This window comes from Oryzias latipes, chromosome 7, assembly GCF_002234675.1.
Source record: "Oryzias latipes chromosome 7, ASM223467v1".
NCBI lineage: Eukaryota > Metazoa > Chordata > Actinopteri > Beloniformes > Adrianichthyidae > Oryzias > Oryzias latipes.
In genome coordinates this window covers 24,354,690-24,369,046 of record NC_019865.2, presented here as the reverse complement: position 1 = coordinate 24,369,046, position 14,357 = coordinate 24,354,690, and the positions used below count along the sequence as shown (strand labels likewise).

Sequence of the window (14,357 nt, the reverse complement as noted above, 5' to 3'; positions counted from 1 at the left end):
TGTCAGATAGAAAATGACTCCCAATCACCTGTTAGTGTGATTCACCCAGCCACCGGCGAGCTGCGCTCCCCTCTCGAGTTTTTTGACTTATGTTCCAAAGACTACCGCAAAGAGGTGTGGCCGCAAGCGTCTTGCAGCAGAGGGCGGTGGTCACGTGCGCATCGGGTCTGCTGTGTCGGAGCAAAGAATTGTGGGAAATAATCTCCATTGCCTGCTTTTTTCGAAATTGGGTTGAGCACGGGTGTTTGTTCTGCCTATTTCCTTTTCATGTGCCTGTTTTACGTTGTTTCACTCTGAGGTATTCTTTTTTTTTTTTTTTTTTTTTTTGCACCATAAGTGTGAAGAGCAATTAGGAGGAAGACATTCTTAAGAGTCTGATGTGTCAAACTTAAAGCATCAAGTGTCGGCTGCTGAAGCAATTTCAAATTAAAAGCTCCAAACTTCCTCTTTGACTATAGTATGTAGCACATTACGTGTAACGCCTCAGGCACGGCAAATGCCGCCCCCTATGAAGTGCCGCCCTGGGCGACCGCCCACATCGCCCATATCAAAAACCGCCACTGGATAGACATGCCGTGGTTGTTTGTTGAATATTTGCTTCAATTAAAAAAAAAAAAAACAATTGGGGTGCATTCCCTGCGGGCGCCACAAGGGGTGCTCGCGGGCGCACTGGCGCCCGCGGGCACAGGGTTGGTGACCCCTGGTCTAGTGGGTCTAGATGACCCAACTCCCAATGTTAAAGTGCCTAGGATAGCAAAAAGGTTAACAGAAGAGCTGTCACTGGCGACATCTTAATAACACACACTCTTAAAGAATCAAACCTTTATGCGATCAAAAGGAATCAGTTGACTGATGTTGATCAATTAAAAAGTCGATGATTTATGTTAAGAACTTCATTAGTGTTGCATATCAACACAAAAATGCTTTTGTCCGCTTCAGAATCCAAGGAGAATTGAAAAGTCAAAGAGTTACGGTAGTGGAAAGACTGTCAACAGCAGAGCTGAAGCTCCGCCCTTCATGGCTAGGATAGCACAAGGGATAAAGGTTTGAACTTTGAGAGTTTAAAGAAGATAGAAAAGTGTAAAAATGTTCATGTCTGTCTGAGAAAAGTGTTCAAAGTGCGTAGCGAGGAGTTTTCCTGCCATAAACATCTGTAATCCTTCTCTGCGGATTTCATCAATCACAGGTTATTTTTAGAAGGTAAAGAAGGTAACACTGTACTGGTGAAGAGGTAATGCAGTCCAGCTGCAGCAGAAGACAAAAAAATTGACTTTTTTTTCTTTCTCACTGGATGAGAAACAGACGTAAATAAAACTGCTCAGTTTTATTTGTGAAGCTTAGTGCAAATTGTGAGATGTGTGAGGAGCTGCAGCCCTCCAACGTCTCAAAGGGACTTTGACGGGAGAGGATCGACTATTTATTGGTTTGTATGGCTGCCATTAATTGAACAAGCTCAACGATAACTGAGTGAGGGAGCCTTACAACTGAACAAGCGCAATGCCAACCGAGCCACCCCGCATTTTACAACTGCACGCCTGCAATCCTAACTGAGCAGCGCTCCTGCACACTCGCTGAGTTTGCGAGCATTGTTCAGAGGGTGTCTTTTGATCACAGTTGCAAGGTTCGCTCACTCAGTTCCCGAATGCCCTCGCTCAGTTATCTTTGCCCTCATTTAATTAATGGCAGCCATGAAACGCCATAGGTTTGGTTATATTTTTGAAATGTGTTAGTGTTATTAATAAATTAGTTTTCCTGACTTTTTTTTATCACAATTTTTATTTTTATTTCATAAATAGCTATGTTTATTTTAATAAAAATAATGAATAAATAAATGAAACTTAAAGCGCTTTCCATCTCCTTCAGGGTACCAAAGAACACAATAAAATAAAGACAAAACAGTTGAAAATTAGACACATGAGAAAAGAAAAATGTTATGTGGCCCTCACAAGAAAAAGTTTGGGGCATGGGGGCCATATGAAAAACTACTTATGTTACACTACTGTATCTGGCCAGTCAAACGGGAATAATTTGCATTAATAATTCTCGTTCATGTTCTATTTTCCCTGTAATTCTGGTTTCTCCCCAAAGATGGCGCACTACAAATCAATTGACCATTGCTTAGGTGCAGAAGGTTATCGTGCATCCATGATTCTTCCGATCATTCAAACATCACATGAACGCAGCATTTTTCTAAGTCTGCATTTAACACAAGTCATTGGTGCAACTTGCATGAAAATGAGAACAAAAGCCACAATTTGAAATAAAAACTCAAAGATGTTCTGTTTCAAAATATATATTCACGTTTAAAATACATATTTACATTCCACGTTATTTCTCTCTCTTATGAGGTGGATTGCCAAAACACTCCATGCATCTTCTCGTGGTTCGGTCCTTCAATCGAATTTTAGAACCCTTCGTGGCCGACGAGTCGAAAAGTTTGCCCACCCCGTGCTGAGCCAAGCCCTTGTGCTTCTTCAGATAAACAGTATCTTGGATTCACCATGGTACAGGAAAGGAATATCTTCCTCTGAATGAAGCTCTCTCCCTGAATAAACAGCCATTCATGGAATGCTGACATGCAGGAGAGAGGAACGACACAGCGCCACCACAAAGAGGGTTCTGTTTAGAGACAAACGCCAGAGTCCGTTGAGGGGAGACGCGGCGAGCTGAGGCAACGACGCAATCTCAACAACTTGTCAGGACTGAGAACAGAGGAGCAGGTTGAGCTTAAATTCCTGGCATCATCAGTCCACTGTACCTGTTGGTGTGTAAGGTGTGTCAGGCCGTCCGTCGTCTCCCACTCCGCGGTAGCGGTGGTTCTGGTTGGGCTGGCGTGTCGCGGTTGATCAGCGTCTGATCCGTGCCGTTTGGCATCTCGCTCTTGCAGCAAGTGCCTGTACTTTTTCTTGAGGATGAGGTACTTCTCCCCCTGTGAGAGGCAGTAAACCAACAGAACAGAAACAGTTATTAGAGTGTAGACAATGTCTTGGAGTTTTGATGATGGTTTTAGGTGAAATGTCATCCGTAACCCTTGTGCTATCCTAGGCACTTTACCATTGGGAGTTGGGTCATCTAGACCCACTAGACAGTGCGCTGAAGCTTTTTTCTTCAATGATTTGTGAACCTCACTGGTTTCCATGGATTACATGAAATCTTTCCACCTTTATCCACCTTTGTCATGGTAGGGAGAACACGTCAATGTGAGGGTGGGGTCAGCTAAGATAGCACAAGGGTTAAAATGATGTGAGGTATTTTTTCTTTTTCTTTTTGTACTTATATTCCAGAAAAACGATGTCTCCAAAAGTTTCCCCCTCATCTGCCTTTGCATCCATATAAACAAAGTGACATTTGTCATTGGTCCACCCTTTACAGGTAAAGTTGCTTCAACTCTGCTTGAAAGGCTTTTCTCCAAGGATTATAATTACAGTAAAGTTGCCAATATTCCTCCTGAAGCGTCTCATGCTGCGTTCACATCAAACGGGCGTACAGTTTCAAAGTTCAATCAATGTACTGTAGACGGAAGAGGTCCTGTAAAGTAAGACGACTTGATATCTGAGGCCCCGCCTTTCGCTCTGTGTGGGTGCCGCCCATTTCATGACACCAACCTAAAGCGTGTCTGCGTTTCACCCACGAAAACAAACAACATCCAAACTTTTGCAAAGATGGATGTACATATGGTGCATATAAAAGGTAAGCGTTTAGCCGATCACCGCTAGCTTCTCGGAGAAAGTGTTTGTGTGTGTTAGCCTGGGGTAGCACAGACTCTTCCTGGAAGGGGCGGTTCCTCCATTTGTTATGTCACAATGTAACCCAGTCGTTTCCATGGATTTGGAGGAGACGGTGTTTAGAGAGCAGGTTTTTAAAGGAATACTCAGAAATGCCCCTTTGGGGCTTTTTTTCTCAAGGAATGAACATAATGATACACATTAAAAAGCGCAACAACAACTAAAAAGATTTTGCATGATATAAGCCGTTTAAACAGATTTTCTGTGGTAGACGGCGCTCAAAAACCCGTCAAAATGTTTAAGTACGACTAGCAAATACAAAGCCGCATCACTTGACGGATACAGTCTTGACTATTTTGTTCATTTTTAGTGTCTTGTAGTCACAAAAATATGGTTCAACATGGAAATAATTTGTGTTGCATTTTAATTAGAAATGAATTGTTAAATTTGAAACAGTATTTACTCATCTTTATACTTAATTCAAAGTTATTTGCTGGTTTTAAAAACCCGTAGTACTTTTCTAAGACTCTCCTGGGTCGTACCAAGTGTTCCTCCTCTTCTCTTGTCCTTGTCCACCATTTAGGACTGTCCCATAACTTGGCTCTCCTTTGGATTTTAAAACTAAAAATAGGCTTGTATCAAACTATTTTAGAACAGTGTTTTTGGTCATTAAAAGTGCAACATTTTCAACAAGAATGTCATGAGTCACGTTCTACAACAGCAGACAACCTGGTTACGTCATCAGTGAGTTTCAACTGTTGTTTTATATCAACGGTTAGTGGGAAAAAAATTCAAGGCTCCAAAAGAGACTGTGAAACCCAAATTCTAGAACAAAAACAACGTCCTCTGTGCTCGGTTTCACTGACCGTTTGGTGTAGACATGTGACATATAACTCCATGGGAGCAAAGCTTTTACCACAAAAGGTAAAAAAATCAAAAATAAATCGGAGGAGTTCACTTACATTCTCTGACTTCACCACAGCGATTCGGTCGATGATGAGCTTGAATTCCTCTCTGTATTTAGCTGCAAGGGAAAATATGTGAGGTGAGAGGGTGGAAACTAAATATAGAGTCTAAATTTATTGAGGAAGAGGAGGCTTTTTGATGATATGGGACATATACTGACATTCCAGGCTTTCAAATATTCAAGGTTTTGAAAAGCATTCCAGCCCTAACTCTAACCCAAAATGTGATATTCACACAGGTCCTAAGAGGTTTAGTCATTTATTTGTAGGGGAAAAAACACATTTAACCAGATATCTTTAACCATCATGCTTTAATATTTACCTTCCACATTTAAAATCATAAGACACCGATAATTCAACACTTTCAGAGGAAGGTAATCATTCGGGGGGGAAAAAAAGGATGTTCTGCCAATTTCCCAGTTGGATAGATACTCTGAAATTTCTATAAGATTTGTGATAACTAATTGAATTTTGGGGTTTTATGGGTCTCTGGTGTGACCCATAAGATTAGGGGAGTAACGATTTATTTTAACAATTCGCTTTTTTTATATTGTAGTTGCTTTTGAATCAGTTTGATTGATAGGACTCACTGACCTAAAAGGCCGTATTACACAGCCAGTACTTACATTTTGTGCATATTGCACCGATGAAAATTGGTCATCCGTGGCAAAAGTGAGAAAAGTCGAGGTCGTCACGTGAAATTTTCACAGATGTATCACGAATGAACGACGATTAAACCACGGAAGACGTTCTACATAAATTAACGTAGAACATGAACCGTGCGTGATTATCGCGTTGTTTATATGAAATTCATTTGTGATTTCAGAATTAGAAATAATTTGTTTGTCACCATAGCAACTGACAGCAGAGGGGAAAAAAAGACTAAGAATAATAAATAAAAAAAACAAGAATAAAGAATATGTAGCATAAATGCAAACAACAAGGTAATATAATTTAAAAAGCTATTTACAAAACAGTGCAGGTAAAAAGATGTGCAAAAGAAATGTGCAAAATAGAAAAAAAAAAATGGATAATAAAAATGTGCAAAGGTTATCTGTTGCATTGTGTGTTGTTGTACAGGGTTATTGTATTGGGTATGAAGGATTTCTGGTACCGGGCAGTTTTGGAGCGGAGCTGCCTGAGCCTCCTAGAGAAGGAGCTCTGCTGTTTGTCCAGAACCGGGTGGAGAGGATGCTCTGGGTTGTCCATGATTGAAAGGAGTCTGTTCAGTGACCTCCTTTCCATCACTGCTTCAAATGTGTCCTGTTTGCAGCCAATGACAGAACCCGCCTTCCTGATCAGCTTCTTCAGTCTGTTGGTGTCACTGACTGCTATGCTGCTTCCCCAGCAGACCACGGAGGAGAACAAGGTGCTGGCTACCACAGACTGGTAGAAGATCCCCAGCATCTTGCTGCACACATTGAAAGACCTCAGCGTCCTTAGGAAGTAGAGTCTTCTTGTACACAGCAGTACTGTGGCTCCTCAGGCTCAGTCTGCTGTCGATAGTCACACCCAGGTATTTGTACTCCTCCACCACTTCCACATCCTTGCCCAGGATGCAGAGAGGCTGTAAGACTGTCGATTTGTGTGTCAATTAAGTAATTACAACACCTATGTGTGCCGTCTACGCGATAAAAAAGTTATACATCGGTGGTACATGCGTGAAAAGTCAGTTAAACATATGTGGAACGGTCGTGGAAAGCCACGAATCTGTGTATGCATCTTGGAAGAATCAGCCACAATTGTGTAAGATTTGTGTAATAAGAGCTACGTAAAATGCGCATAAAACTGCGTAATTCTCAACTGACCAAATATTTTTAACAACTTATAACCAAATTCACGCAAAAAAATTAAAAAATTCACCACATCGGGAGTAACCCTTTACAAACATCCATGTTTCCATCCATCCATTGCTACACCTGGTATGTGCACAGAGTTGCTGGAGCCTATCCTAGCAACTTTTGGGTTTACTTTGCGGTACACCCTGGCAACAGAGAGCCACACAGAGACAGACACACAACCACACACACTCATGTGCACACCTATAACTTTAGAGACACCAGTCAACCCACGAAGCATGTTTTTAGACAGTGAAAGGAAACCGGAGCGATTGGAGAAAATTCGCACATACATGAGGAGAACTCCATACGGAAAGGACCCAGCTGGAATTTAAATCAGGGCATTGCTGCTATGAGGCAAGAGCGCTAACCACTACACCATCGTGCATCTCCTTTAGAGTAGATGTAAATGTCTTTCTCAATTCGTTTACAAAATAAACTATCAATTTGACAAAAAAGACAACAATGGAAGGGAGTACCCTACACTCTCATAAGCTGACAGAACTGCTAAAAATATTAGTTTTGAGCAGATCAATCTGAATGACTGATGTGGCCTTTTTTTAGAAGTGCCACAGCTTTTTTCCAGGCTCAGGTATTCCACATATGCTGGTCCATTTCCGGACAAATGGAGCATTTCCTTTTCCTGATGGGCATGGAGAAAACAAAACAAAAAAAGCTTTAGTGTAGTGAGACAGTTGCACGACAACAGGAAGTCCAAAGGAAGCAGCTGCTTACATTTATCTCAACAAAAAAATTCTTTGCTTTGCACAGTAGGCAGCACAGTTTTCTGGTTATTTATTAGCCAAAGGTACACATGTTCATGCAACAGCCCCCCTCTGCCTTAAATGAGTCCCAAACATGCCCCACTTTTTTAAGCAGATGAAATACCCCCCACACACACACACACACACCCAACCCCCCGCCGCACCCATTAGAGATCTTACATGCAGTCATGCATGTGGACTTAATTATGGCTAAAGCGCTATCATCACAATTATGATGTGAAAAGCCACAAACACGTGTTCGGACAGACTTCAAATGTGTGGGAAGCACTTTTCTAATTGGACGGCCGTGTCAGATGGCAGCGCTTTAAACCTCTGTCAACAACTGCACTGCTGACACGGCATCTGGACCCTACATGCTGCTCCACAAGGTCACTTTGAATAATCACTGGAGGAGTGTGTTTGCATTCAGTCAAAACCAAGAGTCCAAGTGTCTGCTGAACACACGGGCGCTCCACCTAAGCAATTCCTTTGGCTAGTTTTGGAGCCAATAAACCCTAATGTCAGTATTTTGCTTAGATAAATGCAGGTTTAGAGGTAAATGGTATCTACACGTAAAAGTCAAGGTGCAAGTGGGGAAATTTCCTGCACACATTTTAGAAAAACATTTTCTGTGGACTCGGAAGGTTAAAGGTTAATTTTATTACTTATTCCACTAATGTAGGGGCCACAAATCACAAAAGGTCTTAAGTTTTGTGCATGGAGATTGCAGTTCTCAAGAGGAACAGTGTTGAATACAGAGGTGTCCAATTTCAGGTCTTGAGGGCCAGTCCAACCAACCTGCCATTGAAGTGCCTTCTTGGCTAAACACACCTGATCCAGGTAATCAGCAGCAGATAGGGCATGACTTTTGGAAAACCGGCAGAAGGCCGGCCATCAAGACCTGGGTTTGGACAACTCTCGTTTAAGAGGAAGTATTAATCTGCATTACTTAGGTCAGATACTTACAGTTTCTATGGTTAAAGTACAGTCACATGCATCCATACCGGAGGCTGACCGGTACATGTGTTTTTGATTTGGGGTTGTCCAAGCCCATGGAGGGTTGTAGAGAGAAGCGGCCAGATCAAGGTGTATCTAAAGGGGAGCGCAGGTTGGTGTGTCTTGCAGCTCCATTGAGGCTCATTGAAAATGGAATGTAATATTGTTGTGCGTGCAGTAAGTGTGCTGTGACGTCTTCATAAGGCTAATGTACGTTCTTATGATGTACGGGGATGCTGTCGTGCAGTGCCCTCTATGCCACACTCTACTCGTTAGAAAAGGATTGGTCCCAACTGCCCTTAGGACTAGATATGGCGGGGGGAAAATGGACAAACTTTTAGGGGGCATGCAAGGAGGACACCATTATCTCTGCAACACCTCTTATGACGCCCCTTGCGCAGTTTAAAGGGTTAAAAGTGAAATATCTGATTTTGCCTCACTTACTTTGTCCTTACTTTACCCTTGTATGTTGTATAAAAGTTTGCTAAGACGTATCGCCCACAGCATGCCCATAGAAAAAAAGAGAAAATTTTTGCGCTACGGGCTCACTGAGTGGTTTACCACATTGATATTACTTGTGGGCCACCTGCGTGCCCCGAACAGGTTTGCCCATTTTTTGCCAGCAGACAGCCTGTATCCACCCGTAAGGGTATTTATTACTCTGTAAGCGAGACTGGAGGTAGAGTGGTCGACCTCTGATTGGAAGATCGCAGGTTTGGCTCCTGCCTTGGTCACCCATATATCCAAATGTCTTTAGGCAAGACACTGAACCCCACATTGCTCCTAGTAGTTATAGGAGTGTGCGAACGGGTGAATGGATCTGGAACAGTAAAACACTTTGGGCCTTCATAAGCCATTACTCTGTAAGCGAGATCGGTGTGGCAGTGGGGCAAAGTAAGTCTGAAAATGACAAAGAATTTTCTTAGAGTCACCTGAAAGCAGCAGTACAAGTGGTGCAAAAAGGTATTTAGTCAGCCACCAATTGAGCAAGTTCTCTCACTTAAAAAGATGATGAGGCCTGTAGTTTTTATCATAGTTAGACCTCAACTATGAGAGACAAGATGAGGAAAAAAAATTCAGAAAATCATAATGTCTGATTTAAAAAAATATATTTGTAAAATATGGTGGAAAATAAGTATTTGGTCACCTACAAACCAGCAGAATTTCTGGTATCGCCAGATTTTGAGTGAAAACCTCCCATCAGCAAGGGCTTTGTAGATTAAACGGGGCTGGGTCTTTCAGCATGACAACGATCCCAAACACACTGCCCAGGTAACGAAGGAGTGGCTTAGTAAGAAGCAGATCTCAACTCTTTAGAAAATCTTTGAAGGGAGTTGAAAGAAAATCCATGTTTTCCAGCGACAGCCCTAAAACATCACTGCTCTAGAGGAGATCTGCATGGAGGAATGGGCCAAAACCCCTGCAAGAGTTTGTGAAAACCTTGTTCAGACTTACAGAAAACGTTTGACTGCTGTCATTGCCAACAAAGAGTATATAACAAAGTATTGAATTGAACTTTTGCTTTTAAACAAATACTTATTTTCAAACATAATTTACAAATCAATTCTTTAAAAAAATCAGACAATGTGATTTTCTAGATTTAAATTCTCATTTTGTCTCTCATAGTTGAGGTCTACCTATGAGGAAAATCAGGGACCTCAATAATCTTTTTATGTGGGAGAACTTGGACAACTGGTGGTTGACTAAATACTTTTTTGCCCCACTCTAAGTGCACTGGCAGGAGAACAGTTCAGCACTTTTCACTGAAGTATGCTTCCATAAATTTCATAGGAATGTCTCCATTTGCGTATCTGAGTGCAGAAGGTCAAGCAGTGCAGTTCGTGGACAATAAGGCCCGATTTGCTGACTCGATTCATTTAGTGCGATTAATAGCATCTATTTCCTAACATACTGATTAGCTGGAGCTTGTTCCTCTCTTGGGAAAATTGTAATCACAAAAGAGATCAAGCTGTTCGCTTGGCTTCCACAGTTGAAGGTAATTGTCCTACTAGGTAGCATCCCCAGAGGGCTCTGTATGAACTGCTGCAGCTAATGCAGATGGTAATACTTAAACCACATGGTCAAATAAAGAATTCCTCATTATTTTTTTTAGCTTCCCAGAGAAACCACATTTAATCAAATCTGTCAATCTGCCCTTTGAAGATCCAGGCCTCACTACGACTTCGTGCTGAGCACGACTACACTGTAAAGTATGTTTGCAAAGAATTAGAAGTACACTTAAAAAAAAGATGTTCACAAGTAAACTTAAATAGAAGTTGTCCTTTGTTTTGTTTTTGATTACACACTCCGTTTTCTGAAAGCTAACTTCACTATTTACATCATCAAAAACAGACTTTTTGTTGCAAAATCAAAAAATGAAAAATGAAACACAAATTAAAAAGCGCCACTTCATTTGTCCTAAGACAAATGAAGTGGCGCTCATGATGATGTCATTTGATAACTACGGAGGATAAATAAGGCCGTGGAGAATGAAACTAAAGGGCCAAAAAGTATTCTACGTTTTTTTTTCTCAGGGATTAGTGTCAAAATTAAGAGAAAAAATAAGTCAGAAGTCTTAGGGTGGATTCAGAATGGACACATTTGGTTCACGTAACCCTTGTGCTATCCTAGGCATTTTAACATTGGGAGTTGGGTCATCTAGACCCACTAGACAGTGCTCTGAATCTTTTCTTCTTCAAGGATTTGTGATCTTCACTGTTGTCCATGGATTACATGAAATCTTTCCCCCTTTATCCACCTTTGTCATGGTAGGGAGAACACGTCAATGTAAGGGTGGGGTCATCTAAGATAGCACAAGGGTTAAAGTGCACCAGCGTTCGTTTTCCCCAAAAATCCAGAACAAACTTTCAGTCTGAATACCTCCAAGCGGACCCTGGTCCAGGACCAGAAACCGCTCTCTGACCCATCTTTGGGGGTGGTCTCGGTTCCATTCCAATTGGACTGCGCTTCGGTTCAATCTGAGATTCCTCCTTCTGAATACAATCCGTCCTCCGAGCGGAGCAACTGGACCAAAACGGCCACCGTAACTGACGTAAACTGAGTAGGAATGAAGAAACCGATGAGCCGCAGACAAATGGAAATCTACGATTGTTGTGTTATCAAACAGAAAAAAGGGTCCAACTGTTTATTTGTCAGAGCATTTAATAAAACACAGCTGAAAACGCTTCTTACATGCTTGTCTGCGTCTCGTTATGTGACGTCACCCTAAAAGCTACTTTGTAGATCCTTAACAGAATTCTCTTAAAGACAATGTCACACCACAACCATGAGACACAGCAACTCATTGAAATGTGATTGGATGAATGCAGGCTCATTAAATCAACTTCTGACGTGATCCACATCGCTTCCTGACTATATTCTGTCTATGTGCCGTAACCACCAGAAACCGCCTTGCAGCCTTTCTCCGCCGTACCAAAGTAACAAGTTAAAAGTTTGTTCCCAACAATCTAAACTGGTAATCGAAAATTTAAAGGAACAGAGGATTTTTCCAGTCTGAATACACCTAAAAATTAAAGTCAGAACTCTGAGATTAAAGTCAGAATATTGAGAAAAAATAAGTGACAACTCTGAGTAAGAATACTGAATTTAAAGTCAGAATTAAAGGGGGAAAAGAAATCTGAGAGTAAAGTCAGAATTTTGAGATTAAAGTCAAAATTCTGGGATTAAAGTCAGAATTCTGAAATTGAAGTCAGTATTTTAAGAAAAAGAATTCAAAATACTGAGATCAAAGTCAGAATGTTATCTTTAAAGTCTGAATTCTGAGATTAAAGTCAGAATTCTGAAATTGAAGTCAGTATTTTAAGAAAAAGAATTCAAAATACTGAGATCAAAGTCAGAATGTTATCTTTAAAGTCTGAATTCTGAGATTAAAGTCAAAATTCTGGGATTAAAGTCAGAATTCTGAAATTGAAGTCAGTATTCTAAGAGAAAGAAGTCAAAGTACTGATATTGAAGTCAAAATTCTGAGATTAAAGTCAGAATTCTATCTTTAAAGTCAAAATTTTGAGAAAAAAAGTTAGATTCATTCTAAAATAGAAATCAGAATTCTTTTTGGCCCTTTATTTGTTTCTTCATGGCCCTAATCGTCTACCGCAGACAAAAATACATGGGGGGAAAAAAACCTTTTTTAGAATTTACGGATTTTCTGTGATTTTTTCCCCACAAACTGCCAGTCTTAATGTTAGTTGAACAGTTCTTGGTTCAAAGGCAAACTGTATGTTACACCATTGAAGTTGTGAATCATTGTGTGCCTTCTTGATATGTTTGCATATATTTACCTTAACAGTGTCAAACATGTGTTGTATTTAAGTTCATAATTCTATTATTGTTTTTATTACATTACACCAAACCAACTGAACGTTTTTTCTTCATTCTTACTTGTTTATTAGCAAATTAAAAAAGAATTTTTCTGAAATTTGAGTCTTTTTGTTGATGTTTGGAAATAGACACATCATGTATCGTACCGAAAGAAGACTGTGACCCAAAAATAATCGTGGTTGGAACCATATCGTGCAGGTTATTCAAATTATAAACTGACCAATCAAATGCGTCAATAACAGTTTGTGGTACCTGCTGGCCCCCATGTTCAACTTTCAAGACGTTTGACAGATTCTCCCAAGCATTACTTTCAAGTGGTAGGGGTGTGGACTTCCAAAAAGCTCACTCCTGATTGGCAAGAATGGTTCCGACAGAAATGCTGACTTAGACTGACTCGTCTGGCTCCAACATGGCAAAAAAAATGGCAACTGAATTGACTTCATTTGGTAAGCCATTTTCTATGGGTGACGTCACACTCAGTCTGTCCGGAAACAGCTAAATAGTTGATTAAATCTGTACGAAAAATGAACTTGCTGCTTTAAAAATGAATGTTTCAACCATGTTTACGTCCAAGGTTTTGGCCTAAATTGGCTTCCGTACCGCTGGCGTTCAACATGGACCTAAGTTGTACTGCGATTTTATTAGTATTCAGAGACATGCATCACATACCACACTGAATCCCAAGATACCCCTCCACTTTTATTTATACAAGTAAGTGGTCTTGGATCCAACAGATGAGCATCTGCTGGGTTGTTTTTTTTTTAGATTTGCACAGTCGGAAAAAAAAACTGGAATTGCACAACATTTATCAGTGGAAGTCAAATAGGAGGAGAACTGCCTTGCAAGCAAAGACTCAGGACAGGATTGCATAAACATCTGATGTGTAGGAGGGTGGACACGACCAGAAAGACTTGTGTAATAAACATCTTCTGGTTGGTTCAGGGCTTCAGCAGGAGCTGGGGGGGGGGGGGGGGGGGGGGGGCTTCGTGTGACCCTCTGCATGGTGACTTGATTGGGTGATGGGTTGCTTTGGGTCCTGTTACCCACTCATGGGAGGAAGTGACAGCATGCCTGCTGAAAGTACTTGAAGGGTCTTTTTTTTATTAATGGAAAGCAGATGTGAGGTTTAAATCACAAAAGAAAAAGGATGGAGGTTGACAAAAAAGGACGTTCTGAAAAGTATTCCTCTTTAAAAAAAATAAATCTGTCTTTGTTGACACGCCAACGCAGAGATGACAGCTTTCCGCCTCCCATAATGCCACACGTATCACGTATCATATCCCGCCATGTCATGTCGGTCCTCGTTCGGCGGTACTTTACTTACCGCGGAGCTGCAGGTCGCTGTGGCCAATGAAGGGTTTAAAAGTCTTCAGGATATCTGCGTTTCTCACTCTGCCCGAGTTTCCTGCGGTGGAGTGGAAATAATCCAACAGGGACTCTTCACTCACATCCCTCATGTCCGCAGCGCCTCTCAGAACCGAACCGGGCCGCCTTCTGTCCACCGGTTTACTACAAATACAATTCAAAGCTATTTTTTCCCCTTCCTCACTGGGCCATAAGGCTTTTTTTTTTCAACCCACCGGCCTAATTAGTCATAATGGACGTCTAAACTTTACTCCACCCAGACGAGTCAACGGCCGCTGCGCCTCCTCCTGTTAACCCTTTAAAGACACACACGTCTTCACGGAGGATGAAAAGACTCGCGGTTTTTTTTTATACATCTGTTTTCAT

At 41.2% G+C, this 14,357-nt stretch overlaps 1 protein-coding gene across 2 annotated transcripts in view; it reads right to left on the bottom strand.

Moving 5' to 3' along the window:
- LOC101161224 (ankyrin repeat domain-containing protein SOWAHA) overlaps window positions 1-14,302 on the bottom strand; it is a 51,584-nt gene extending 37,282 nt beyond the window's left edge. Inside the window, exons 1-3 of one of the 2 annotated variants that reach the window (XR_002289689.2) lie at window positions 13,951-14,302; window positions 4,688-4,749; window positions 2,759-2,929 (exon numbers count right to left, since the gene is read on the bottom strand). Coding sequence is in view for 1 of the 2 variants with exons in the window: in XM_020701589.2 (XP_020557248.1) it covers window positions 2,759-2,929; window positions 4,688-4,749; window positions 13,951-14,083 (366 nt within the window). In the remaining variant the exon portion in view is untranslated. The remainder of the gene's footprint in view (window positions 1-2,758; window positions 2,930-4,687; window positions 4,750-13,950) is intronic. The other variant, XM_020701589.2, reaches the window with a different exon arrangement.
- Window positions 14,303-14,357: the final 55 nt, after the last annotated feature.